Source organism: Microtus pennsylvanicus, chromosome 21 (genome assembly GCF_037038515.1).
Source record: "Microtus pennsylvanicus isolate mMicPen1 chromosome 21, mMicPen1.hap1, whole genome shotgun sequence".
In the NCBI taxonomy this organism is placed as follows: domain Eukaryota; kingdom Metazoa; phylum Chordata; class Mammalia; order Rodentia; family Cricetidae; genus Microtus; species Microtus pennsylvanicus.
Window position 1 is genome coordinate 4,848,506 of NC_134599.1, and position 25,895 is coordinate 4,874,400.

The 25,895-nt window shown below is 45.1% G+C and overlaps 1 protein-coding gene across 2 annotated transcripts; it reads left to right on the forward strand.

Annotated features, from left to right (window-relative positions):
* The first annotated feature begins 2,079 nt into the window (after window positions 1-2,079).
* On the forward strand, window positions 2,080-25,385 carry Xrcc2 (X-ray repair cross complementing 2). Of its 2 annotated transcripts, XR_012908751.1 has the most exons (4): window positions 2,108-2,214; window positions 16,513-16,594; window positions 23,485-24,406; window positions 24,451-25,385. XR_012908751.1 is itself a non-coding variant. In XM_075955574.1 (3 exons), the coding sequence occupies exons 1-3, from the start codon at window positions 2,176-2,178 to the stop codon at window positions 24,198-24,200; spliced, it is 837 nt and encodes a 278-aa protein (XP_075811689.1). In that variant the 5' UTR covers window positions 2,080-2,175; the 3' UTR covers window positions 24,201-25,385. The 2 variants fall into 2 exon arrangements, 1 of the variants encoding a protein (XP_075811689.1); XM_075955574.1 differs by having other exon boundaries at window positions 2,080-2,214; window positions 23,485-25,385.
* Window positions 25,386-25,895: the final 510 nt, after the last annotated feature.

Consider the following 25,895-nt stretch of genomic DNA (forward strand, 5'->3'; position numbering starts at 1 on the left):
AATTCAAGGATGACCCAAGTCTCTATCTCTGTTTGTGTGTGTCAATCTCCAGGCCCCTTGCCTGGCTTGCAAGTGGTCCCTAGTGCAGGCAGTAAGCTACAGGCATAGTACCATAGTACATGTAGTACAGGCCCTACAGGACCGTAGTACACGTAGTAGTACGGACACGTACACACCAGCCCAAGGATGGTACCACCCACAGTGGACTGGGCTTCCCCCTTCGATCGTTAACTAAGAAATGCTCTACAGTCCGATCTTACGGAGGCATTTTCTCAATTTAGGTCCCTTCCTTTAAGATAACTCTGGTTTGTGTCAAGTTGACATAAAACTAGCCAGCACAGAGCATTAGCTCTTGATTACACGGCTTCAAGAGTATGACAAGAGACAGACACAACATCACACTTTTTTTCACAAGGAAACAACCTACCCGTCTGGTGGAGAGTGAATTTTCAGGGAAGTTCTAGTAACTGACCTAATAGGTTGTAAACTCCATTCAGGCATGTCTCCTGTGACGTATTCTAGCACAGATCTGATGTGTGGAAAATAGTCTGTCTTGTACATTCATTACGGTAGTGTGTACTGTGTATATTAGATGTGTGTTTGTAGATATATCAAGTATAAACATTCTATATGTATTTAGGCAGTGGGCATTTGACAGCCAATAGTGCTAAAATTACTCTACTTTCTACTCCCTCCTCGGCTCAAGAGCTTAACAAAATGGACCAAGGAATAGAGTTCAATTGAAGAATGCTTAACTAGCAGTATTGATATCCAGAACCACATACAGGCATGGTGCTGGCCCGTATTTCTAGTATTTTTATTTATTTAGAAAAAGCAAATAAACTAATCAAACCAAGAGCTTGATACATTCACAGGCTCGGTATATTTCCACAGTTCTTTTCAACATACATTTCTGTCCCATTCCCCTCAACTACCTACAAATAACACACCCAGCCAGAGGCTCGTGCCTCAAGAACAGACAAAAGAGCTTGCTTACTCAGTAACGTTATTTTCTTTTTAGTATGCGTCCTCTGTGCGGCCCAGGTTGGTCTCCGGGGCTCAAGAGACCATCCCATGTCCTCACGAATTGTTGGGGCCACTGGTGCACCAACAGCCCAAATCAGTGAGCTTTCCCCCCTAATTGTTTGCTGTTGTTTCTCAAAGCCCAGACTAACCTTAACTCTAGATGATTCTGCCTCAGCCTCCCCAGTGCTAACATCACAAGTGTGCACCATCACTGTTGTAATATGGGCGGCGGCTGGGCTGTGTCCCCAAAACCCCAGCCGCCTGGCTCGCCCGGCTAGCTTATGGCCCGAAATAATTACACAGACACTGTATTCTTTTAAACACTGCTTGGCCCTTAGCTCTAGCCCTTACTGGCTAATTGTCACATATTAATTTAGCCCACTTCTAATCATCTGTGTAGCGCCCCTAGGTGCGCTTACCGGGAAGATTCTAGCCTAAGTCCATCCTGGGTCGGAGCTGGGGCATGGTGTGCATCTTCCCTGGAGCTGGTAGCATGGCGTCTCTCCTGCGTCTGCTCTGGAGAGGAGAGCTGCGGAGTCTGACCTCACTTCCTCTTCCTCCCGGCATTCTGTTCTGTTTGCTCCACCCACCTAAGGGTGGGCCTATCAAATGGGCCTAGCAGGTTCTTTATTGCTTAGCCAGTGAAATCAACAGATTGATATATGACACTCCCACATCACATCACGACTGGAAGATTTACTTTAATAGTTTCTTAAAAACAAGTAGGCGCCGGTAGTGGCTCATCTTTAATCCTAATCCCAGCACTCTGGAGGCAGAGGCAAGTGGGTCTGAGTTTGTGGCCATCTTGTCTACAGAGAGAGTTCCTGGACAGCCAGGGCTTCACAACCAAAACATAACTTAAAAATCAAGTGCATGTTGTTAAATTTGCCTAATAAAGACGGGTGAGCTTAATAACAGAAAAGAAAAGGTAAGAACTAACAGACTCCGGGTCTCCAAGGAGCACGGAAAGAAAGAGGCGGCGCGTGAGACTGCCGTCACCGAGAGGGCGGCGCAGCTTTATTGCGCACGCTCGCGCCCCGCCCCCCCGCCCTCACAGAGCGCATGCGCGTAAGGGGCTCGCTGGTCTGACTGGCTATTGCCAAATGGCTTTGCTGGCGGCAAAGTTGAGCCTGAGGAGCTGGAGGGGCGATGTGTAGCGACTTTCTCAAAGCCGAATCCGGGACGGAGGTGAGAACCGCGGGGCGGTAGGAGGGCCGCGCATCACTAGGGGAAGTCATCCGGCGTCCAGGGCCACCGTGGGGATGCGGCGACACTCTCCATGGCGCGCTGTGCTGCCTCGCTGAGGAAAGGGCGGGCCGCTAGCTGAGCATCCGTGGACGTTTTCTGGGATAGGTGATGTTTAGGTATCTTGTTTCACCTCTCTAATCTGCCTGTGGCATCGGACCCTCGCTATCCCAGAATACATTTGTGGTCTGTCTCTCTAGAGCCTCGCAAGCCATTTCATTCAGGAATAGAACTATTAACTATGGGTATTAATGGCTCAAGTACTGTGTAGCTAAGAGTTAGGAGTAAGAAACAATAAAAAAGTGGACCAGCGTGGTGGCGCTCACCTTTAATCCCAGCACTAGAGAAGCAGAGGCAGGCAGATTTCCATGAGTTCGAAGGTAGCCTGGTTTATATAGATAATTCCAGGCCAGCTACGGGGCTAGTGAGACTCTCTCAAATAAACAATAATAATAGAAGCTGTGTTAAAAGGTACAGTAGATGGTAAAAGCATGCCAACCAAAAGCGGGTCTGTAAGACAAATTATAGGAGGAGATACTTAGATGTTTTCAGACAGGATCTACATAGCTCATTCTTGGCCTTGAACTTGCTGTGCAACTGAGGAGAACATTAAACTTCTTTTGTTTATTTGTATAAATTATGTATATGTGTGTATGTCTGTCGGTTGGTATGTGCAGATGCAGTGGAAGCCAGAAAAAGGTGTGAGATCAATTGAGTCACCTGAACCAAACTCATGCTCTCTGTAAGAGCAGTACCTATTCTTAACTTCGGAGCCATCTCTCCAGCCCCTAACCTTCAACTTCTGATCCTCCTGCCTCCCAAATGCTGTGATTTCCTAGAGTATACTGGGTTATGCCCTGCCAGGGATGGAACCCAGGAATTCATGAATACTAGGCAATGGCTCTACCACCAGAGCTACAATTTTCAACCCCTGAACTGGCGTTTTCAGGACCATCTGAAGTAGTTTGCCGAGAAGGAGGAAGAGGAGGTGACCTTCTAAGCAGAGGGAGTAGCTCAGGCATGGTCTGAATCTACCAAGGGCAACATTTAGGGCTGGGGTTCTCAACCTGTGGGTTGTGACCCCTTTGGCAAACCTCTATCTCCAAAATCAAAGGTATTTACATTACAATTCATAATAGTAGAAAAAATATAGTTATGAAGTAGTAACAAATAATTTTAAGGTTGGGGGTCACCACAACATGAGGAGCTGTCTTAAAGGGTTGCAGCATTAGGAAGGTTGAGAACCACTGCTTTAGGAAACAGCCAGTGTCTCTATAGAGTTGGAACACAGAGAATGTTGGGAAGCGAGCTCTAAGAGATAGTGAAGGATGTGTCTCCCAGGGTAAAGAGGGGTGCACTCACGGACACAGGAAAGGACACCAACAAAGACACTGTTTCCCACTCCCCTCCCAGTTCCCCCTCCAGGCATTTCATAGCCCTGCATAGTAAACACTATAAATATTGATAACAATTGCTGATTTTCTTTTCTTTTTCTTTTTTTTTAAATATTTATTTATTTAGTATACAATATTCTGTCTGTATGTATGCCTGCAGGCCAGAAGAGGGCACCAGACCCCATTACAGATGGTTGTGAGCCACCATGTTGTTGCTAGGAATTGAACTCAGGACCTTTGGAAGAGCAGGCAATGCTCTTAACCTCTGAGCCATCTCTCCAGCCCCTGCTGGTTTTCATAGGGAAAAGAAAGCTACAAGATAGCCCTCCTTTGCCAGAGACAAATATCAAGAAAGACAAATAGCATTTACTTAAGTATAATTAGTTTTGTGTAATCACAGACATAAACTTTAAGTTTTTTATTTTATTAATTTGAATGCTTTGTCTCATGCTTGTGAGTGTACCACATCTGTGCCTGGGTCCACGGAGCTCAGAAGGATCATCAGATTCCCTGGAAATAAGTTATAGGCAGTTGTGAATTGCCATTTGGATAGTAATTGAACCTGGGCCCTTTGCAAAAGCAACAAGTACTCCTTTTTTTAAAAAATAGATTTATTGTTTATTTTACATCCTGTTTTCCCTACTTTTCTTCCCATTGCCTCCCCCACTCCTCCCCTCCCCCACCAATCCGCTCCTCCTCTGTTTCTGTTCAGAAAGTTGATTCTGTGGGGTTTCTTGTGATGTCTTTGACCCCCCCCCCCCCGGCTTGTGCAGTCCTCCAGCTTGGCCTAATGTTCCAACAGTTACTGGATGAAGGGCTCTCTGAGGACAATTAGGGTAGTCACCAATCTGATTACAGAAGATGACCAATTCAGGCTACGTATCCAACTGTTGCTAGGAGTCTTAGCTGGGGTCATAAAATGGCCAGTTCAGGGTATGTATCCACTATTGCTGACAGTCTTAGCTGGGGTCATCCTTGTAGATTCCTGGAAGTTTTCCTGGCACCAGGTTTCTCTCCCCACCCCATCCAGCCACTCCCTCAACCCAATCCCTCCTGTTTCCATCCCCTCCCACCCCCAGTCCACCATGAGATCTCTTCTATTTCTGCTTCCTGGGGAGATCCATGCATCCACCCTTGTGCCCTCCTATTTACCTAGCCTCTCTGGGTCTGTGTAATATAGCATGGTTATCCTTATTTTACAGCTAATATCTACTTATAAGTCAGTACATACCTTGCTTGTTTTTCTGGTCTGGGTTAACTCACTAAAGATGATTTTTTTTTTTTACTTCAATCCAGTTGCTTTCAAATCTCATGATGTCATTTTTTTTAACCACTGAGTAGTACTCCATTGTGTAAATGTACCACATTTTCTTTATCCATTCATCAGTGGAGGAACATCTAAGTTGTTTTCAGGTTTTAGCTGTTACAAATAAAGCTGTATGAACATAGTTGAGCAAGTGTCCTTGTGGTATGATTGAGCATCCTTTGGGTATAGACCCAAGAGTAGTATCTCTGGGTCTTCAGGTAGATTGATTTCCAATTTTCTGAGAAACCACCATACTGATTTCCAAAGTTTGCACTTCCACCAGCAGTGGTTGAATGTTCCCCTTGCTCCACATCCTCTCCAGCGTAAGCTGTCATTTGTGTTTTAGATCTTAGCCATTCTGAGAGGTACAAGAATCTCAGCATCATTTTGATTTGTGTTTCCCTGATGGCTAAGGATGTTGAACGTGTCTTTTAAGTGTTTCTCTGTTTTTTGAAGATTTGAGATTCTTTTTAAGAATTTTCTGTTTAGATCTGTACCCCATTTTAAAATTTGATTATTTGGTTCTTTGATGTCTAGACATGATGTCTTGAGTTTTTTATGTATTTTGGAAATCAGCCCTCTATTGGATGTGAGGATGGTGAAGATCTTTTCCCATTATGTATGCTGCCATTTTGTCCTATTGACAGTGTCCTTTGCCTTACAGAAGCTTTTTAATTTCATGAGATCCCATTTAGTAATTATCAGTTTTAGTATCTGTGCTAGTATTCTAGTAAAGAAGTTGTCTCCTGAAAAGGGATTGGGGAATGGGGGGAGAAGAGGGAAGGGGAACCAGAATTGGTATGTTAAAAAAAAAATGTCTCCTGTGCCAGTGTGATCAAGGCTAATATTTCCCACTTTTCTCTCAGGTTCAGTGTACCTGGATTTATGTTGAGGTCTTTGATGCACTTGGACTTGAGTTTGTGCGGGGTGATGGATATGGATCTGTGTTTATTCTTCTCCATGCCTACATCCAATTATGCCAGCACCATTTGTTGAAGACACTTTCTTTTTTCTATTGTATAATTTTGGCTTCTTTGTCAAAACTCGGGTGTCCATAGGTGTGCGAATTTATGTCTGGGTCTTTGAATCAATTCTGTTGATCCACCTGTCTGTTTTTATGCCAATACCATGTTGTCCTTATTATTATAGCTCTGTAGTAGAGCTTGAAGTCAGGGATGGTGAAGCTTCAAGAAGTTTTTTTATTGTACAAGATTGTTGTAGCTATTCTGGGTTTTGTTGTTGTTTTCATATGAAGTTGAGTATTGTTCTTTCGAGGTCTGTAAAAAGTTGATGGAGATTACATTGACACTGAAATTGCTGTTGGTAAGATTGCTATTTTTCCTGTGTTAATTCTAGCAATCTATGAAAGTGGGAGATCTTTTCATCTTCTGATATCCTCAGTTTCTTTCTAAAAAGACTTGAAGTTCTTGTCATACAAGCCTTTCATTTGCTTGGTTAGAGTCACCCCAAGATATTTTATATTCTTTGTGGCTATTGTAAAGGGTGTTGTTTCTCTGATTTTTTTTTCGACCTGTTTATTGTTTATATATAGGAGGGCTACTGATTTTTTTTTTTTAAGTTAAGCTTGTATCCAGCCACTTCGCTAAAAGTGTTTATCAGCGGCAGGAGTTTCCTGGTGCATTTTTTTTGGGGGGCTTATGTATACTCTCATGTCATCAGCTAATAGCAATACTTTGAATTCTTCCTTTCCAGTGTGTATCCTCTCGATCTCCCCTGTGTCCTATTGCTCCAGCTAGAACTTCAACTTGAATAGATATGGAAAGACGGAGCAGACTTTTCTTGTTTCTGATTTTAGTGGAATTGCTTTGCCTTTACAATTATTTGATGTTGGATGTCAGCTTGTTGTATATTGCTTTTATTATGTTTAGGTGCATTCATTGTATCCCTGATCTCTCCAAGACTTTTATCATGAAGTAGTGTTGGAATTTTGTCAAAGGCTTTTTTCAGCATCTAATGAGATGCTGGTTTTTTTCTTTGAGTTTACAAGTTCTCTTAACCGTTGAGTCATTGCTCCAGCCCCTGAAATACACTTTTTTGTTTGTTTGTTTGTTTGTTTTTGTTTTGTTTTTATGGAGACAGGGTTTCTCTGTGTTACCTTGGCTGTCTTGAAACTCACTCTGTAGACCAAGCTGGCCTCTAATTCAGAGATCCACTTGTCTCTGCCTTCTGAGTGCTGGGATCAAAGCCACCTGCTAAAATACATTTTTTTAAAAAAAAAGAGGAAAGGATTCTACCAGGCTGCTCCTGTGGCCATTTCTTTTTGCATTTCTTTTTGCACTTCGTTGTTGTTTTGAGTCAGGGTCTCATGTAGTCCAGGCTGACTGTGAACTGTGTAGCTAAAATATCTTTGAACTTATGATGCCACTGCCTCCTGAGTACTGGGATTACAGACGTGTACCACCACGCTTGGTTTCTGCATTTTTTTTCCTTACTGGAAAAAAAAAGTTAGATCATGAAGGTTTATCTAATTGTCAGCTTGATGGGCTTTAGAATCACCACACTGAATACAAAGGAGAAAGTGAGAAAGTGAGCTGAGCACCAATACTCCTGACTGGATGCCATGTCCTAGCCCCCATGCCGCTCTGCCATGATGGTCTGTGTCTCCTGGAACTGCAAGACAAAATAGGCCTCCCTCCCTCCTTATGCTGATTTTTGTCAGGTGTTCTTGTCTCAGCAATTGAGACAAGTAACTAATACAGAGAGGATGGGAGAATGTATCAAAACGATACCTCCGCTGAAAGTCCCTGCAGAGCTGCTGCTGTGGCTCACTGACCGACCGGCAGAGTGCTGCCCTAACATGCCCAGGCTCTAGCTCTGATCTCCAGTCCATGTACAACCAGGCAAGAGTTCAAGGCTGTCCTGTTACAGAGTGAGGTGGAGGCCAGCATGGGTTACATAAGACCCTGTCTCAAAAAAAAGAGGGTAGAATCTGGCAAGCGCCTTCTTGGGCAAAGGGCTTCCCCTGAAGCCTTACAACCCGACTTTGAACCCTAAGACCAACATGGTAAAAGACCTTAACACGTGCGTCATGTCTTACCTGCATGTGCGTGAATGTGCACACTTAAATCTATGTGATAAAAAATAAAACAAGTTCCAAGTTTCTTTTGATACTGGTAGCCGACCAGAGATGGACACTCAGACAGTTTATAACCAACTGAAAGTCTTTAGTCCTGCTGACTGGGACCACACCCAGGTGTTGCGGGCGCACCTAGGAGTGTCCAGAATATGGTTTGTTTTTAAGGGCAGAGACCTCATCGAGGCTTCTCCCTTAGTGGCTGCAGGCGGGTTTCACAGAGTAAGTAATTTGAAGTGAGAATTTTTAACAGAAGCTACACACCGTTAACTAGCGGGCAAGGAGGGTAGAGTTGGAAGGAGAGAAAGAGGGGAGGGGTGATGTTCCTGAGCAAACAGGCAACTAAGGTGAACAGTTAGCTGGACCCCTCCAGCTTTTTTCCTCACGAGCAAGCAGTTTTAACAAAGGCTAAGATAACTCAGCGAGGACATCCTGACCTTTGGTTCCTAGAACAGAGTTGGGTTGTTTTCCATGGGATTCTCCATCGAGGAGATCAGATTCTAGTTAAACATGGAATGGCTTCAGCAAGAATACAAGTTGGAGGAACAGTGTCTATCCCTGTCACACCGGAAAGGCTCAGTGTGGGCAGACAGTGCAGCCTAGTGTCTTGTTCTTCTATTTGCTGTGATAAAACGCGATGACAAAGCAATTGGGAAAGAAAGGGTTTGTTTGGCTCACACTTGGCAATTACAGCACATCATTGAGGGAAGCCAAGGCAGGAACCAGAGCAGAGGCCATGGAGGACGACCTCCTAGGACGACCTGTGGCTGGGGTTAGCACCACAATGGCGTGGGCCCTCCCTCATTATCCATTAACCAAGAAAATGCCCCACAGATTTGTCTAAGGCCAATCCGATAAACATATTTTCTCTATTGAAGTCTCTTCCCAGATGACCCTAGATTGTGTCAAATTAACAAAGAACCAACCAGCACACACCTAGCATACTCAGTGTCAGCCGCAGGGTTTTAAAAAGTCAATACCATACTTTCCCAGCTCTTTTCGGATTTTTTTTTAATTATTTTTTAAGACTTACTTATCTACTATGTATACAGTATTCTGCTTGCACATATGCCTGCAGGCCTGAAGAGGGCACCAGATCTCATTATCTCATGGTTGTGAGCCACCATGTGGTTGCTGGGAATTGAACTCAGGACCTTCGGAAGAGCAGCCAGTGCTCTTAACCATTGAGCCATCTCTCCAGCCCCCTCTTTTCGGATCTTATAGACATTTCTTTCTAGCTGAAAATTTAAAGCATAGTCTGGTTAACTTCCTAACAAAATCTGTGTGTTTGTTTGTACGTGTACATATTCCGTACTGCATGCAGAGGCCAATTAGACTGACAGACCAGCAAACTACAGGGACCGTCTGGTCCCTACCCACCCACCTGCCACCCCCAGATGTTACATATGTGCACTCCTGCACCTGCCTGGCTTTACGTAGGTCTGGGGGTCTGCATCGCAGTCCTCGCTGAGCCATCTCTGAGTACCTTTCCCAATTAAAGCCTAATCATATACCTAATGAAATGCTGATTTATTAAGTTTAAATGTTAGTCTATAAATTGCCTCTGGAAGCAATGTTTAAGGCCTATCTTAGTTTTTCTTGACTTTCATGGATTTGTCTTTCCTCTTCCTCTTATAGAATGATTGCTTTTAAAAGGTAATTATAAAACAGCAGCCCTGCTGGGAATAAATTTAGAACCCTGGGATTTAATCATATCATATTGGAGTAACAGTTGTCTTTCTGTGTAATATAGACAAATGCTTTGTTCAAGATCCAAGCCTGGGTCTATGCCCTGAAGGGCAATTGAATTTTGGAATTGACTGAGGAGTCTAATTTCACATGTGGAAAGAATTAGTCTTCTGATTTTATTACATTAAATTTAATTTTTGGGGGATGGATTTTTGCTATATTGTCCACGCAGAACTAGAAACTTGAGCTCCGCCAACCTAAACCTCCCAAGTGTTACAAACTGTAGACATGGGCCACCATGCCTAGCTCTAGTCTTCTGTCTTAGTTACTTTCTATTCTGGACCAAAAGCAACTTGGGGAGGAAAGGGTTACTTCATCTTCCAGCTTGTAGCCCCTCAGCAGGGAAGTCAGCAGGAAAAGCACCAGCCATGAAGGAGCGCTGCTCATTGGCTAGCCCAGCCTGCTTTCTTACAGCACCCAGGACCAGCTGCCCAGGGGTGGTACAGTGGTCCTCCCACTCAATCACTAATTTAAAAATGCTCCCCACAGGCTTGCCTACAGGCTAGTCTAGTGATAAGATTTCTTAATTGAGATTTCCTTTCCCCAGATGATTCTAGCCTATGTCAAGGTGACAAAACTTAGCCAGCACATCCTCTGATTTTAATATCTGTGATAAAGCCAAACTTCCACACTGATCATATACAATCGGGGCAACTGCTTCCCACCTTTGCCCACTGCCCATCCCCGCCGCCTTTCTTCCTTCCCATTTCTTTCCATGTTTATGTGGATGGAAGAGGGTGGCTTCTGGTCTTGTGGGACAGGAGCTGTTTACCTTGTTTTTTGAGACCAGGTCTGTCCCTGGGACCTGGAACTTGCCAGTTAAGATGTGCTGGTTGACCTCGCCAACCACTCCCGCCCAGATTTGCCAGGAGCTTGCTGAGGGTGAAAGAAAAACAGGATGGGTAGCAGAGGAAATAGAGATAAGGGCCAGCTAAGGCGTGAGACTATTTGCAGACACGTACATTGTAATTGGCATGAGTGTTTCTGTTGTATTTTGTTAAAAACGTGTTTATGCATATATACACCTGCATTAAATAATAGTTGTCTTTTCTCTCCTCTATTTCAAATAATGTGACATCAATTGAGACAATAGTGGTTATCGTTTATTTTATGAAGCACTAAAAGACAAAAACATTTATCAGGGGACATTGTCATCTATTCTAAAATATATAATATGTTTGCAGTTGTGCATGGGATAGTTATATCATGCTAGGTAGAATTATGACCTAGTTATTATTTTTCATTTGGATATTAAGCATGAATGGATGTGATTGTGTGTCAGGTTGACAAAGTATGGCCTACTATGGCTAATCTTGGTTGTCATCTAGATTATATCTAGAATCAACTAAAACGCAAGCAGGTGGGCACACCTGTGGGACATTTTTCTTAATTGAACTTTTGAGGTGGGAAGACCTACCCTAAATCTGGGCCACATCTTCTGCTGGCAGCCCACATAAAAGGGTGTGAAAGAAGGAAGCGTCTTCCGTTTTGCCTGCTTGCCTTCATTCCCATTGGCAAGTTCTTCTGTCCTGTTACTAAGGCATTCCTTTATTGGGATTAGAACCTACTTCTTTGAGTTTCTGACGTATACTGAAGACCAACTGAGACATCCAGCTTCATGGACTGAACAACGTACCAGACTCTTGGCCTTTCTGTCAGGGGCAGCCATTGTTGGGCTGGCCAGACCGCAGCCTATAAGCCACTTAAAATGGGCATCTGTACGGGGAGTGCTGTCCTGCTCCAGAGGGTTCTGCTGCAGGAATGGTGTCGTTACTAGAAACGTTCAGTGTTTGTTTCAGCTATGAAGATGCCTGAAAAAAGGAAAAAGCAGTTGTCTCAGCAGGATTGATTTGACCCCCATTTAATAGGTTCAGAAACTCAGCTTAGCGCCTGTGCATAGATCTCAGCCCTTGGCAGTGACTCCAAGGTTGTATGGCAGAGTAGAGAATTCTAAGTTTTAGAGACCAAAGTGATTTTGACTAAATCCTAGTTCTGGAACTTATAAGTTTTCTCATATAAAAAAATGGAATTACAATAAAGGAGACTGCCGTGTCAGTTAAAGGACACACAGACTCTGCTTGCACAGTAAACACAGACAGTAGCTGTTACGGTAATAGTGATAAAGCGTGGCACATACTGATCTTCAGCCTGGTGACGCGCGGCTACCAACTGAGCCATCTTGCTAGCCATGAAGGTTAGGTTTTTGTTTTGTTTTTAATTTTTGTTTGTCCGTGTGTGTGTGTGTGTGTGTGTGTGCACGTGAGTACATGCACCATACATGTGTACCAGTGCCCATGGTAGCCAAGACTGTCAAATATTATTCCTAATAATTTGAAAACTGGCTTTGATTCCATTTCCCTCATTGACATTTAAATCATTGATTCTGCTTTCTGTTAGCTGTTTAGAGGAGTATGAGAGAGCCCAGCCTTCTCTACGTGGTAGCCGCCAGGGTGATGTGTTGAAATGACCACGATAAGCTCATACTTGTATCGTAGTTACTCTGTCGCTCACAAGGGAGTATTTTTTGCTTTCCTCACTTAATGGAGGAGAAATCTCAAGTTTGCAGAAGTGGCCTGGCTTTCTGGTTCTGCAGTCCTAAGTGTCTGTCTTTAACTGCTGGAGACTGCTTCTTGCTGCGTAGATTCAGACCTTTTGTTTTGTCTACTCAGATGTGGATTAGTGACTTCTCTCATTGTTGTAACCACTGATAAACAACTTAAGAAAGAGTGTGTTTCAGCTTACAGTTTAAGGGTACAGTCTGCCGTGCAGAGAAAGGCATGGCAGCAGGAAGTCCCACTTTGGCAGGGGTGTGCACTCATATTTTGGCAGAACAGGTACCAGAGGGCAAAAAAACCTTAAAGTCCAATCCCAGTGACCCACTTCTTCCAGCCAGGCCTCACCTCAGTTGAGGTTCATCCCCAGCTGTGGATGAAGTGTCGAGAAACATGAGTTCATGGGAGTGGGGAACATTTTACGTTCAGGTGAAAGCAATCTGCTCCTGGTTTACTGTTTTTACTCTTTGGGGGCCCGCCACCCAGCTCACAAATCCATGGAGACTTATTCTTACTTATGAATGCCCAGCCTTAGCTTGCCTTGTTTCTAGCCAGCTTTTCTAACTTAAATTATCCCATTTCTCTTTAACTACTACATTTTGCCTCTGGGCTTTTTACCTTTCTTTTTGCTAAATATCCTTCTTTCCTTCTTACTCTTCTTCCTCTCCTTCTCTTGCTCCTCCCTTTCCTGCCCACTCTCACTTTTCTCTAGCCTAGATTTGTCCTCCTATTTATTTTCTCTGCCTGCCAGCCCCACCTATTCCTCTCTCCTGCCTAGCTATTGACTGTTCAGCTCTTAATTAGACCAGTCAGGTGTTTTAGGCAGGCAAAGTAATACGGCTTCACAGAGTTAAACAAATGCAGCATAAAAGAATGCAACATATCTTTACCTCATTAAACAAATATTCCACAGCATAAATGAGTGTAACGCATCTTAAACTAATATTCCACAACAGGTCCCCAGTGCCTTAGGGCCATCTCACAGTACAAATCAGCATTTATTCCAGTATCAGAATCTTATAAATCAGAATCTTTAACAGCAGCAATACTGTTCAAAGGCTAATGTCTCTTTTGAGACTTAAGGCAGTCTCTTAATTCTGACACCCCCTCCTCATAAAATCAAATATCAAGCAACATATTTCTAATATACAAGGCATAGAGTGAACATTCCCATGACAAAAGAGAGGAATGAGGAATGGGAGTATAGGGAAAGATAACCAAAACAAGACCGAAGCCTAGCCCTGCAAATGTTAAATCCTGCAGCTCCATATCTAGCACCTGGCACTCTGGGTGGACTCGGGTTTCTGTTGTGATGTTTGAATCCACTGGGACAAAACAAAGACTAAGGCACAATTCAAATTTAGATTAAATGAATTTCTTTTACAGATTTATTTATTGTGTATACAGTGTTCTGCCTATATATCTGCTTACAGGCCAGAAGAGGGCACCAGATCTCGTTACAGATGGTTGTAAGCCAACATATGGTTGCTGGGAATTGATCTCAGGGCCTCTGGAAGAGCAACGGCCAGTGTTCTTAACCTCTGACCCCTCTCTCCAGCCCAGATTAAATGAATTTATTCTTCCTGCTAGCAGAAGGACAGTATGCTGTGTTGCAATGGGGTTAGGGTGGGGTTTTAACATTAGAAAGGTGTGCGTTACAGCTCTGCATAGAAACTACAGCGGGCAAGAACATTGCTTTACTTCCCTCACTGTCTCCTGCTTTCCCACTGTAGTAACAAAAAGACCATCCCTTTCCCGAGTGACCAGCAGGTGTCACAGAAGCAGAGGCAGCTGTCAATGCCTCCCAGCCCTTTATCCTATTCTTATCTCACCTGCAGGCCACTAGGCTCTCCCAGGTGTTCCAGAGCTAAAGGTCACCTGCCCTTAAGGGACGCCTGGATCCATATCAGGTTTCTTTAGTCCTCACCGGGGACCTGTGTAAATTATTACCCAGGTCTAATGGCTGGGATAGAGTCGTTCATTCTGTGTCATCAGTGTAGGGCTGACTGTCAGGTCCCCACAGCTCCAAAGGACTTGGGAATCCCCTGCATTTCAGCTCTGGCCTGCAGCACACATAGCTTCCTCTCATGAGCCGCTCCATGCTATAGATTTTCCTAGGGGATGTTTCACGGTCTTGCATCTTTTGAGGTTTCTACTGAAACTTAGACTTCATCACAGCTTCACATAACGACCTCCAAACCTGCCACACGGTGCTGGTCTCCACAGCTTTCTGTACCCATAGCATCAGGCACCGTTACTCTCGCAGTTTGTATGCCTGTAACCAGGGCATGGCCTAAATGTTCCCCCATCTTGAGATTTCTGCCACCAAACAAATACATACTTTTATATTCAGGCTCACCAAGTTCGAAATGCAGCCAGATTTTTTACTAGAATGTAGCTTGAACGATCTAGCTCCATTTCCAGTGGGAAGTGGGCCTTCACTGTCTGCATTTCTCTCTTCAGTCTGGCCTTCCAGACTCCCTCCGGGATGTCCCGTCAAGCTCTGCATGCAGCTTTCTAGAGCTGTTCTGCCCATAGCTCAAAACTCTTTCACATTGCTCCTGCAAACCAATTCCAGAGGCCTGAGAACCGACCCCCTCCCGGTCAGGCTCATCACAGCAACCCCCCCCCCCCCCACACACACACCCTTGTTTTCTGTATTAGTTGCTTTTCTCTTTTCTGCAACCAGATACCCGGCAAAAACAACTTAAGAGTTCACTTTAAGTTCATCGTGGTGGGGAGCTCATGACAGCAGGGGTTTGGTCACGACTCATCCTTGGCCAGGAACTCAGGGAAGATGCAGGTGTTTGCTTTTGTTAGCTGTGTCAGTGTGACACAGCCTAGGATCAGCTGAGGAATTGCCTAGATCAGACTGCCCCATGGGCTGGCTGTGGCTGTCTTGCTTATTGACTGATCCTGTGGGGCCCATAGGTGCTGGCCATGGGCTGTATAAGAAAGCTGGCTGAACTTCTGGCTGAACTTGAGGCAGAGAGCAACAAGCAGTGTTCCTCCATGGTTTCTGGTTCTGGTGTCTGCTTTTGTAGGCCTGGCTTCTCTCTGCGATGATCCGTGACTGGATGTGTAAGCCAGGTAAATCCTTTCCTCCCCTAAGCTGCGTTTGTCAGTGTTTTATCACAGCAGCAGAAGGGAAACAGGACCCTACAGCTCAGCTTACGTTCCTTCTTACCCTGGCTAGTACCCTGGCCTGTGATGGCACCGCACACATTCTCGGAGGTTCCTTCCTCATAGACATGCCCAGAGGTGTATGTCCTTGGTGGTTCTACCCCAATCGAGAAGCCCCCCTGTTTCATGCAACAAGCTCTTGCAGCTCAAATCAGCGTTCACTCTGCCTGCAGCCGTGCTCTTTGTGCATTTTGGCTGCACCCTCTTGTGCCTGCTGCACCATCTGTGGCCCGGGTACTTGGACTCCCACTTACTTTTAAATACAGCTAAGTCTAGCGCTCTTTAGGGAACCTTTCCTCTGATAAAATGAGGCAAATTAAATCAGACCACTGTATAACTAACTGGTGTAAGTACAAAAACTGTTGCTGTCCAATACACCAATGGTAAATAGCTTGTCTTATACCCTGCAGTTGCTGTTTATTCCTTTGAGGGGTCAGACTTATTTTGCATCAGTAGATCTGATATATAAATTAAAAATTAAATATTTTAAAAATAAATGAACAGACCTAGGCATGGTGGCATGTACCTTTAACACCAGCACTTGGGAGACAGAGAGCGGGGGGGGGGGGTCTCTGTGAGCTTTTTAGGCCAACTTGATGTCTACAGCAAGTCCCAAGCCAGCTACATACCAGGGACTGCAGACATGGCTCCGCAGGTAAATGTTGCTGCTCCAGCAGAGGCCCCGTTAGGTTTGCAGCACCCACACTGGTACTTACCCCGCTGTTAACGCCAACCCCTCCCCTGGCCTGGAGCACCTGTTTACACGTGGCATAGAAACACACACATAAATATGAAGTCTTTAAACGTAAACATAGTGCTTCTCCTAAATTATATTCCCCTGTTAGTATTTTCCTCTAAATCTTCAAATTACGATCGTAAAGATTTTTAAAATTTACATAAATATGTATTTCTAGGATGTTGTATCCTTTTAAGTAATGACTTTTCCTCCTCTTCTTTTGGAAGCTCCTTGCCCGACTTGAAGGAAGGAGCTCCTTGAAAGAACTCGAACCCAACCTGTTCGCTGATGAAGATTCACCAGTGCATGGTAAAACAGAGCGCTTAGCGGGAAAGCCTGTGGGAGGAAGTTCTGTGGGGCCAGTTTGCACACGATCTCACGGGCACCTGCATTCCACGTCCACACCTAGTCCTAGAGGGGGACACCAGCACAGGTGGTCGCTCCAGGCCCTCCTGTCTGTCAAGGATACCATCTTCAGCACACACACTGGCTCTTTCCCAGCACACGGTATTCATGGGAATCCCGCCTGGCCTAGTTTTCATTCTTTCTCATTAGACATTTGCAGAGCTGCAAGAGTCCTGAGGTTCCCAGTTGTTCTCTTAATGTTTCTCCAGTGGGAAAAAGCAGGAAAGTTTACAGGGAACGTTGAGTGCTTGAGCTTAGTTACAGCGTAATGCATAGAATTTGGGTGTCTAATTGATTGTGAGCCACTTTTGGGTGTGACTTCTGCCGTGATCCTAGCCGTGGTATGTTCCAGGGTGGGGGTGTGAGGATTAGAAATGTTAGGTAGGGGAACAGAGATACGAAAGAGATACAGAGACACGGGATAGTGCCAGGAGGGCAACTCTGCAGATCCTGAATGCGGAATTCCCGAGTTGTAAGTTCTGAGTTTGCCCATGCTTAATTTCCACACGGTTTTATACCCCAGTACGAAAGGGGGAAGAAGACAAAAGGACACGTGGACACACGGCCCCAAGGACAACCAGAACAGTCATCTGCTCAGTCATTTACTTGAGACATTAAGCTGCTAGTTATTGAGAAAAGTATTTGATGTTTGGGGCAGTGAACCCAGCCTAGACCAAGTATCCTGCAGGTAGCCACTCCCTAAATCAAACCTCCTATTTCCAGCTGGAGAGATGGCTCAGCGGTTAAGAGGTTAGGAGCACTGGCTGCTCTTCCGGAGGTCCTGAGTTCAATTCCCAGCAACCACATGGTGGCTCACAACCATCTGTAATGAGATCTGGTGTCCCCTTCTGGCCTGCAGGCATGCATGCAGACAGAACACAGTATGCATAATAAATAAATATTTTAAAAAAAACAACAACTCCTATTTCAAAAGAAGGAGCAGAGTATGCTTGAATTCTCTGGCCTTTGGTCATGGTGGAGCGGGTCTACCTGTACAGACCATCTTAACGACCAAAACACCAAGTAAGCACACCCTAGGTCAGGATAGTTTGTTTTGTAGCCACACCTGTTGCGGACAACTTTGAAAGAACAGAACTAAGCTCAAACTCTCTGACCTTCAGACAAGATGGAATGGGCTCACATCTTGAGTCTCCACAATAATCGAGTTGTCTTTAATATAGTCTCACAGTTTTTTTACCTGTCACCCCAGAAAGAAACCCAGCCCTGGGTCACCACAGCCAGCTTTCTCTGTGGACTTGCCCTTTCTGGCGGTCTTGTGTAATTAAGGTGGCCCTTCACGTCTGTCTTTGTCATGTATCAGGAGCACACCCCCTCCCCCTTTAAGATTTACTTTATGCATATGATTGTTTTGCCAATGTGTACGTCTGTGTGCACGTGGGTGCCTGGTCCCTGCCAAGATCAGAAGAGGGTGTTAGATTCCCTAGAACTTGAGTTACAAATGCCTGTGAACTGTGATGTGGGTGCCGTGAATGGAACCCACACCCTTTGCAAAAGCAGCAAGTACCCTTGACCACTGAGCGTGACTCCAGTTCAGTAGCCAGTTCTGTAGTGCTGCATAGTCCCACTGTGAGACTGCACTATCGCTTGCTTCTGAATTTTGGAAGCTTTGAACGGTTCTGCCATGATTTTATGGACAAGTTTTTCTGTGGATAGATAGGATTTGGGTTCTTTTAAGTAGCACATAGAGAGGAGATTGTTAGCTTATAAGGCAATGCTTCATCTTTGACAAAACAGCCAAAGTGATTTCTAAAATAGCTTCACTTTTTACCTGTGACCTTCAGTGAAGCATCTGTTCCTAATCCCCCACGTCCTAGGACTAATTATCAATAGGTCTTTGTGGCTACAGCATCCTGGTCAGTTCAGAGTGATACCCTGCTGTGCTTCTTTGCCCTTCCCTGGGGGCTGGCTAAGTTGCTTGCCTCCACCTGAGCTCAGTCACAGTTTGCCCGCCCTTTTAGGAGAAATGTCAGATATTTGCTGATTTTAAAACCAAGTTCCCTTTCATTACCGCGTTGTAGTGCCCTTTACGTGTTTTAGGTAGAAGATGCATATCCAGTAGATGCAGCTGCCCTGCGCCTGTCCTCCCGTTGTCTGGACTGTGTTGATTTCCTTTGAGGCGCGGCATGGTTAACTTTGAGATTTTAGTGTCTCTTCTGTTGTTCCTATTTTAGTGTCACGGACAAGACTCTTAGTCCCTATTCCAAGGTCAGAAAGATGTACAGCCAGGTGGTCCCAGCATTTGGGAGATTGAAGCAGGAAGTTCAAAGTTTGAAGCTAGTTTATTGTGTGTAGCAAGATCCTGTCTCAAAAAATAAACAAGAAGATCTCTAGTTTGTCATTAGTTTGTTTTCATTCCTTTCTGGTTAGAAATGCGTGCTTCCTTGATTCAAGACCTTTTAAATATACTGAGGCTTGTGCTGTGGTCTGACCATGTGCACTGTGATTGTGTGTTCTCCTGTGCCTGGTCCAAGCGCTCTCTAGATGACTCTTGGTTCTGGCTTTTAGTGCTAACTTCTGCTTCCTTGCTGCACTTGTTTGCAGCTGTTCTGTTTCTAGAGTAGCTATTAACATCTGGCCGTTACCTAATTCTCCCTTCAGTTCCATCTATCTGGCTTCCTGGGCTTAGGCTTTGAGTATTATGCATACAAAAGTTTATTATTGTTTATGTCTTATTGCTGACTGACTCATTCATCATTATAAAATGTGTCCTTTATACCTCATACATTAGGATGACATTATTTAAAACAAATGCAAAAAACTAAGTGTTGGCAAGACTGTGAGGAAACCAAAATTATCATGTATCTCTGCTAAGACGGGAAAATGGTACAATCAATACTGAGGACAGTATAGAGCTTCCACAGAAGTTAGTGGAACGATGATGCCAAATCTTCAAAAAGCAAACAAATGTCCATCGGGGGTTGAAAGGGTAATCCCAGACTGACAGGCTGAGGAGGTGTCACCGTAGGTTTGAGGCTAGCCTGGCTACAAAGTGAGACTTTCAGACTTACACACAAATAAACAAGAAAGCAGTATATGCAAACAGTGAAACCCTTTCACACACAATGTGGATGAAACCTAAGAACCAGGACTAGAGATAGCTCAGCAGTCAAGAGTTTGGGCTGCTCTTCCAGGGAGCCAGAGTTTGGTTCCCAGCACCCACATCAGGCAGTTCGTAACCCCCTCAGCTAGGGGACTTCTGGCTGACACTTCTGGCTCCCCTAGGCTCTTACCCTCACTACACATTCCTACACATATACATATAATTTGAAAAAAAATTAAGACTGATAGACTAGGTGGACTAAGACAAACCACATGATTTTTCTTACCTGGGGTATTAAAAGCACTTAAACAGATACAGAGCTGCAGCTTTGCAAGATCTGGAATTCACTAAGTAGCCCAGGCTGACCTTGAACTTGTAGTTGCATTACAAATAACCAACACATCTAGTTTATTTCATATATTTTTAGCCTACACATACTTGCGTGCACACACTATTCCAAATAATAACTCTTGTTTTAAAAGTTCATTGTGTGTGGTATTACTATAACAATTTCAGCCTTGTGGTGGTGCACACCTCTAATCCCAACTCCTGGGATCAGGAGTTCAAGGCTAGCCTTAGCTTCATAGAGAGTTCAAAACTACCTGGCTATCTGATGCTGTCTCAAGAAGAAGGATGGTGGTGGAGAAAGCACTGGACCGCTCTTTACACAGTGTCTGTCCTTTTCTTTTACTTGCCGCTTGGTTTATGACGTGTGTCCATTGAATGCTCTCAGTTGGATCCTGACTTTTTCTTCCGTTTTGCCTATCAGCTTTTGACTGAATATTTAATTCACTTAAGTTAGTGAACTACGGATGAGATGAACTGTGACATTTTACTCCCTGTTTTGTATTTTATACCTTTTCTGTTTCACTAATTCTCCTTTTCTGGTTTTTGTTGTTTTGTTTTAAATAGATTAGTCTAGCATACTATCTTTTTTCTAAGATTTGTTTATTTTATATAATATGTGTACCTGTCTTGCCTGCCTATAAGTCTGTGCCCATGGAGGCCAGAAGAGGGTGTTGAATTCCCTGGATCTGGAGTAGTAGGTGGTTGTGAGCCACCATCTGAGTTCTGAGTCCTCTGGAAGAGCATCCAGTGCTCCTAACTGCTGAGCCATCTCTCCAATTCCTCTACTGTACTATTTTAAATCCCTTGCTACTCTCTTTCATAATTTTAAAACTATTTTCCTGGTCATTAATTAATGTCTTAATTTATAACAGTCGAGTTTGGATTGATGTCAGCTTGTTAGTCATTCCCTGCTGTGGAGGTCTAGTTAGTCTTCACCATCTTTGTGCTCTTTCCCATTATATCTGTGCGCACGTGTCCACCAGAGTGTTTCATTTTACTGAGTGAAAGTGATTGGAAATAGTAGTACAGGTTTGAGGGCTGTGTGGTTTTGTCTGTTTGAGTGTGGGCCTAAGATTCACTGTGAAGTTGACCCTCAGGCGTGCTGGGATAAAAGTGTCTATCACCACACCCAGCTTAAAGGTGTTTTGCTTTCATTTTTTAATGTGACTATTTCAAAAGGGAACGTTATGTTAGGAATCTCAATGTCCAAGTTTGTGCTTGGTGAGTAGAAATGCAAGGGAAGGGATACTAAGTAAGTTTTCTGGAAAGAAAAATAGTTTGAGGACTAAGGCAAGGAAATAATTTGATTTGTTATTTGATTGTCCAGCTGGCCCCAGATGTCATCATGTAAGGGTCACATCCCGCAGGACTCAGCAGCTCCAGTGCACACACGGAAGGGTGACATAAACATACTCCTCCTCTCTTCTGCCATCTGCACACTCATGGTTCCTGTGCTGCTTTGTGTCTGACTTTGTGCCACTGTCTACTGTCCTTTCCCTCAGCCCAAAGGACTCTGGGATTGCTGGTTCAGCAGATCTCTGTCCCTGTACTCCATGAAAGCATGTCATTTCACCCGTGCTTGTACTCACGAGTTAGGCCTTAGGAAAGCAGCCATGTGTTAGGGCAAGGCGTTGTAGCCTATCTTTGCTTCACATGTTGTAGAAACACCCTCATGTTTAGTCACTACCAAAAGACGTGTGCTGACATTTAATGTGCTGTGAAACTAGACATGAGCTCAGCTGACACAGCACACACCAAAGACGGGGTTCTAGACGGGGTTCTAGATGGTTCTAGATGGGGTTCTAGACCACTACCACTTCTAGCATCTGTTACAGGAAGTTTATGGTGCAGAAAGATCCTTGGGCTCTGCGCTGTGGAAGCATTTTAATGCATTTGCAGCTGAGGCTGTTTTCTGCACTGCCCAGTTTCTGAGTCCTCAGAACTAGGAATTATGATCGGCAAATCCAGTGTGTTGGCTCCACAGTTAGGCTAGTGATTGCTGTGGCCTTTTTCTTACGTATTCTAAAGGCTGTAGCTCTGACTCTTGCCTCAGTCTCTTAGCCCTGACTCCTCCTAGCATCTACTCAAGAGGAGCTGTCAGGGCCAAACCATCCAGATTTCCCCAGCTGTTCAAGTGCCAAGCTCCAGGGTTTGTTTTTTTTTTCTCCGCCTCCTCTTCTTCTTGTTTTCTTCTTTTTGCTTCAAGTTGTACTTGGCTGGATAAGGGCGCTAACTTTGTGTGTGTGTATGTGACAACTTGCAAACATAACAAAGATCATAACTTCAAGGGAAGATACATGGACTGTCCCATTTATAAAGCATACTGTTTGAACATGTTTACATATGTTTTACTGATCTTATAAACATGTACGATTTTTTCCTGTATATACGAATAATACACATACACACACACAACTTAAAGAAGGAAATACTCACTTTGGCTTAGGGTTTCAGTGGGTTCTTGGCCCCGGTACTACCATCGTGGAAAGACTGTTCTTCACTTTTGGAGGTCAGGAAGTAGCCAGGACAAGAATTCTCCAGAGACACACATCAGTGGCTTGTTTTTTTCAGCTAGCTCCCACCACTTTTTCCCCCTCCCAGTAAACGCCATCATATGAAGTCATCAAGGGATTGACCCATCGTGATAGCAACTCTCCCCAGACATGCCCTGAGTTGTTATTCACTGGCCAGACACTTCCAAATCCAGTCAGTGATGCCCAAAATTGGCCGTCAGTTACGTCAGTTACATAGCTGCTAAGGTGTTGTCTCCTATCAGTGTTAGGGTCCTGAGAGGCTTGGGACGCCTGCTGTAGGTTTCTGCCTTGTGCTTTTGCATGGTCGGCTGTGTCCCTCACCTTCTACGTCAGCACTCTGTACAGCAGGCCAGGTGGACTGTAAGCTCCTGGGACTTCTGTCTCCCTCCCATTTCAACACAGGAATGCTACTGCATCAGCGTCACGTGGGCTCTGAGACCCGAACTCAGGCTCAAGCACAGAAAGCAGTGAGGCTGCAGTGGCCTGAGTCACCCAGGCCCATAGGAGCTTCCCTCTTGCTGTGTGTGTGTGTGTTCTCTTGGTGCCAGTTACTCTCACTGCTGGGCTGAGGGTGTGGCTCAGTGGTAGAGCTGCTTCCTACCACAGCTAAGGACCTGGATGTCATCTTCAGCACCAACCAAAAAACTTTTTTTTTTTTACACTGGGTCCTTTCTCAGCGATGCTGTATGAATTTCCTTATTTATCTGTGTTTGTCGTGCAGATCCACACAACAGGTGGATTTAGGTGTTTAATTTGCACTTGAGTACAGCTCTCTGTAAGGGTCTGAGACACGTCCTGTGTCTCGCTGTCGCCCTGCTGCGTCTTGACTGATGTTTCTGAATTTTACACAGGTGATATTCTCGAATTTCATGGTCCAGAAGGAACGGGAAAAACGGAAATGCTTTATCACTTAACAGCCCGGTGTATACTTCCAAAATCAGAGGGCGGACTGCAAATAGAGGTCTTATTTATCGATACAGACTACCACTTCGACATGCTCCGCCTCGTGACGGTTCTGGAGCACAGGCTGTCGCGGAGCTCGGAGGAAGCCATCAAGCTCTGCCTGGGAAGGCTCTTCCTGGCCTACTGCAGCAGCAGCACGCAGTTACTGCTCACGCTGCACTCGCTGGAGGCGCTCTTCTGTGGCCACCCCTCCCTCTGCCTCCTCATAGTGGATAGCCTGTCGGCTTTCTACTGGACAGACCGCGCCAGTGGAGGAGAAAGCGTGGCCCTGCAGGAATCTACTCTGAAGAAGTGTTCTCAGCTCCTAGAGAGACTCGTCACTCAGTACCGCTTGCTGCTTGTCGCCACAACGCAAAGTCTAATGCAGAAAGCCTCGGACCCGACACAGGGGCCCTCTTCCTCCAAGCTTCCAGGCGACGGGGCCCTGGACTACAGAGCCTATCTCTGCAAGGCCTGGCAGAAGGCAGTGAAGCACAGAGTCATCTTCTCCAGAGACGACCAGTCAGAGAGCAGCCGCTTCTTGTTGGTTTCACATCATTTAAAAAGTAACAGTTTAAAAAAACACACTTTTATGATCAGAGAAAGTGGGGTGGAGTTTTGTTGATTTGTCATCAAAAAGGCTTTGGAGAGCTCTGAGGCAAGTCTTTAAAAGTCTTCTATAGGCTGAAGTGGTTTGATTCTGAAGGTTTTGATTCTGGGGAAATTAATACAAATAGTACAGTAAGCTTGAAGCTCCTCTGTCCCTCTCGGCTCTGGAAGGCGTCCAGCACGCTGCACCCCACTGTCCCTCTCAGCTCTGGAAGGCGTCCAGTACGCTGCACCCCACTGTCCCTCTAGGCTCTGGAAGGTGTCAGCACACTGCACCCCACTGAACTCAGTAAATGATACATGTTTCAGACTAAGTCATGTTTTGAGTGTTTAGGAAGGGTTCACTGCTGGCCCTGGCCTCCTTGAGGAGCTGTGGCTGGAGAGGGTGGGCAGAGCTGTTACTTCAAAGAAATGAGCACAGGGGTCACCTGCTCAGCTGCCTCTGCCGAGAAGCTGGAGTGGGCTGGGTGTGGTGTACTCACTCACCTTGAATTCCCAGCACTGGGAAAACGAGATAGGTGGATCTGTGAGTTCAAGGCCTGCCAGGTCTATATAGTCAGTTCCAGGACAGCCAGGGCTACGTAATGTCTCAAAAAGCCAACCAGTAAACAGAGAGACAGACAGATAGATGAAGCTGGACTGTCTGAGCCCTCCTCCTCCTCCCTCTCCCCCCACCCCTCTGAGGGTGTCACTATGTTTCCTTTCACCCACGGGTCTGCCTCAGCTTCTGAAGTAACGGACATCTAGCACACAGTGCTTCACTGCACCTCACAGCCAGAGAATTCTGATCTGAGTTACACTTGAATTCAAGATGGCTTTCCATTTGCTTGGTTCTGTGTGATTTTTCAAACCTGGAGAAACGATGTACTCATGTAAGAACTCTGAGATTTATTATGGAATGTTCATCTCATTAAATGGTGGATTCTGAAACTGTTAGAATTGTTTATCACTAGTGTTTTCTTCCCTATCTGGAGCAGGCCACGGCGAGCTGAGGGACGCTCTGGGGGCTGTGCTTCCCTGACTCCCAGAAAGAGTTCGCACTGCAGGAGTCTGCAGACAGAGTGCTGCACAGGAGTTGTTCCAGTTCAGACTGCTAGGCTGTGATGAAACACCGTGACCTGAAGAAGGCTGGGGAGTAGTCCATCCTTGAAGGAAGTCAGGACAGGAACTCATGAAGCAGGAGTCAATACAGAGAGAGGCCATGGAGGGGGGGCTGCTTACTCTTGCTCCTCATGGCTTGTTCTATCTGCTTTCTTATAGAACCCAGGACCACCAGCCCAGGGGTGCCCCACCCACAGTAGGCCAGGCCCTCCCTGGGCCGGGCCCTCCCACATCAATCACTAATTAAGAAAATGTCCTACAGGCTTGCCAATAGCCGGATCTTTTGGAGGCATTTTCTCAACTGAGTCTCCCTCATCCCTGATGACCCTAACTAGGCAGCACTGAGGTGTAGGAAGAAGGCTTTGGAAGCATCTCTTAGGTGTCTTCACTCAGGCTGGCTGTTCTTCTCAAACCTGTTTATACCACATGTCACATTTGGAGCTTCCCAGTGGTGACGTAGCTGTGTTCTTGTGTTCATTTATGTTTCCAGAGGTTTACGAGTTAAAACGCATCCTAGAGAAGCTAAGACTGAAGTTCTTGATGATGAAGGCACAGTGATATGCCTTGCTGGCTGTGCCCTCCCGGTGTACCTGGGCCTGCTGCCTATGGG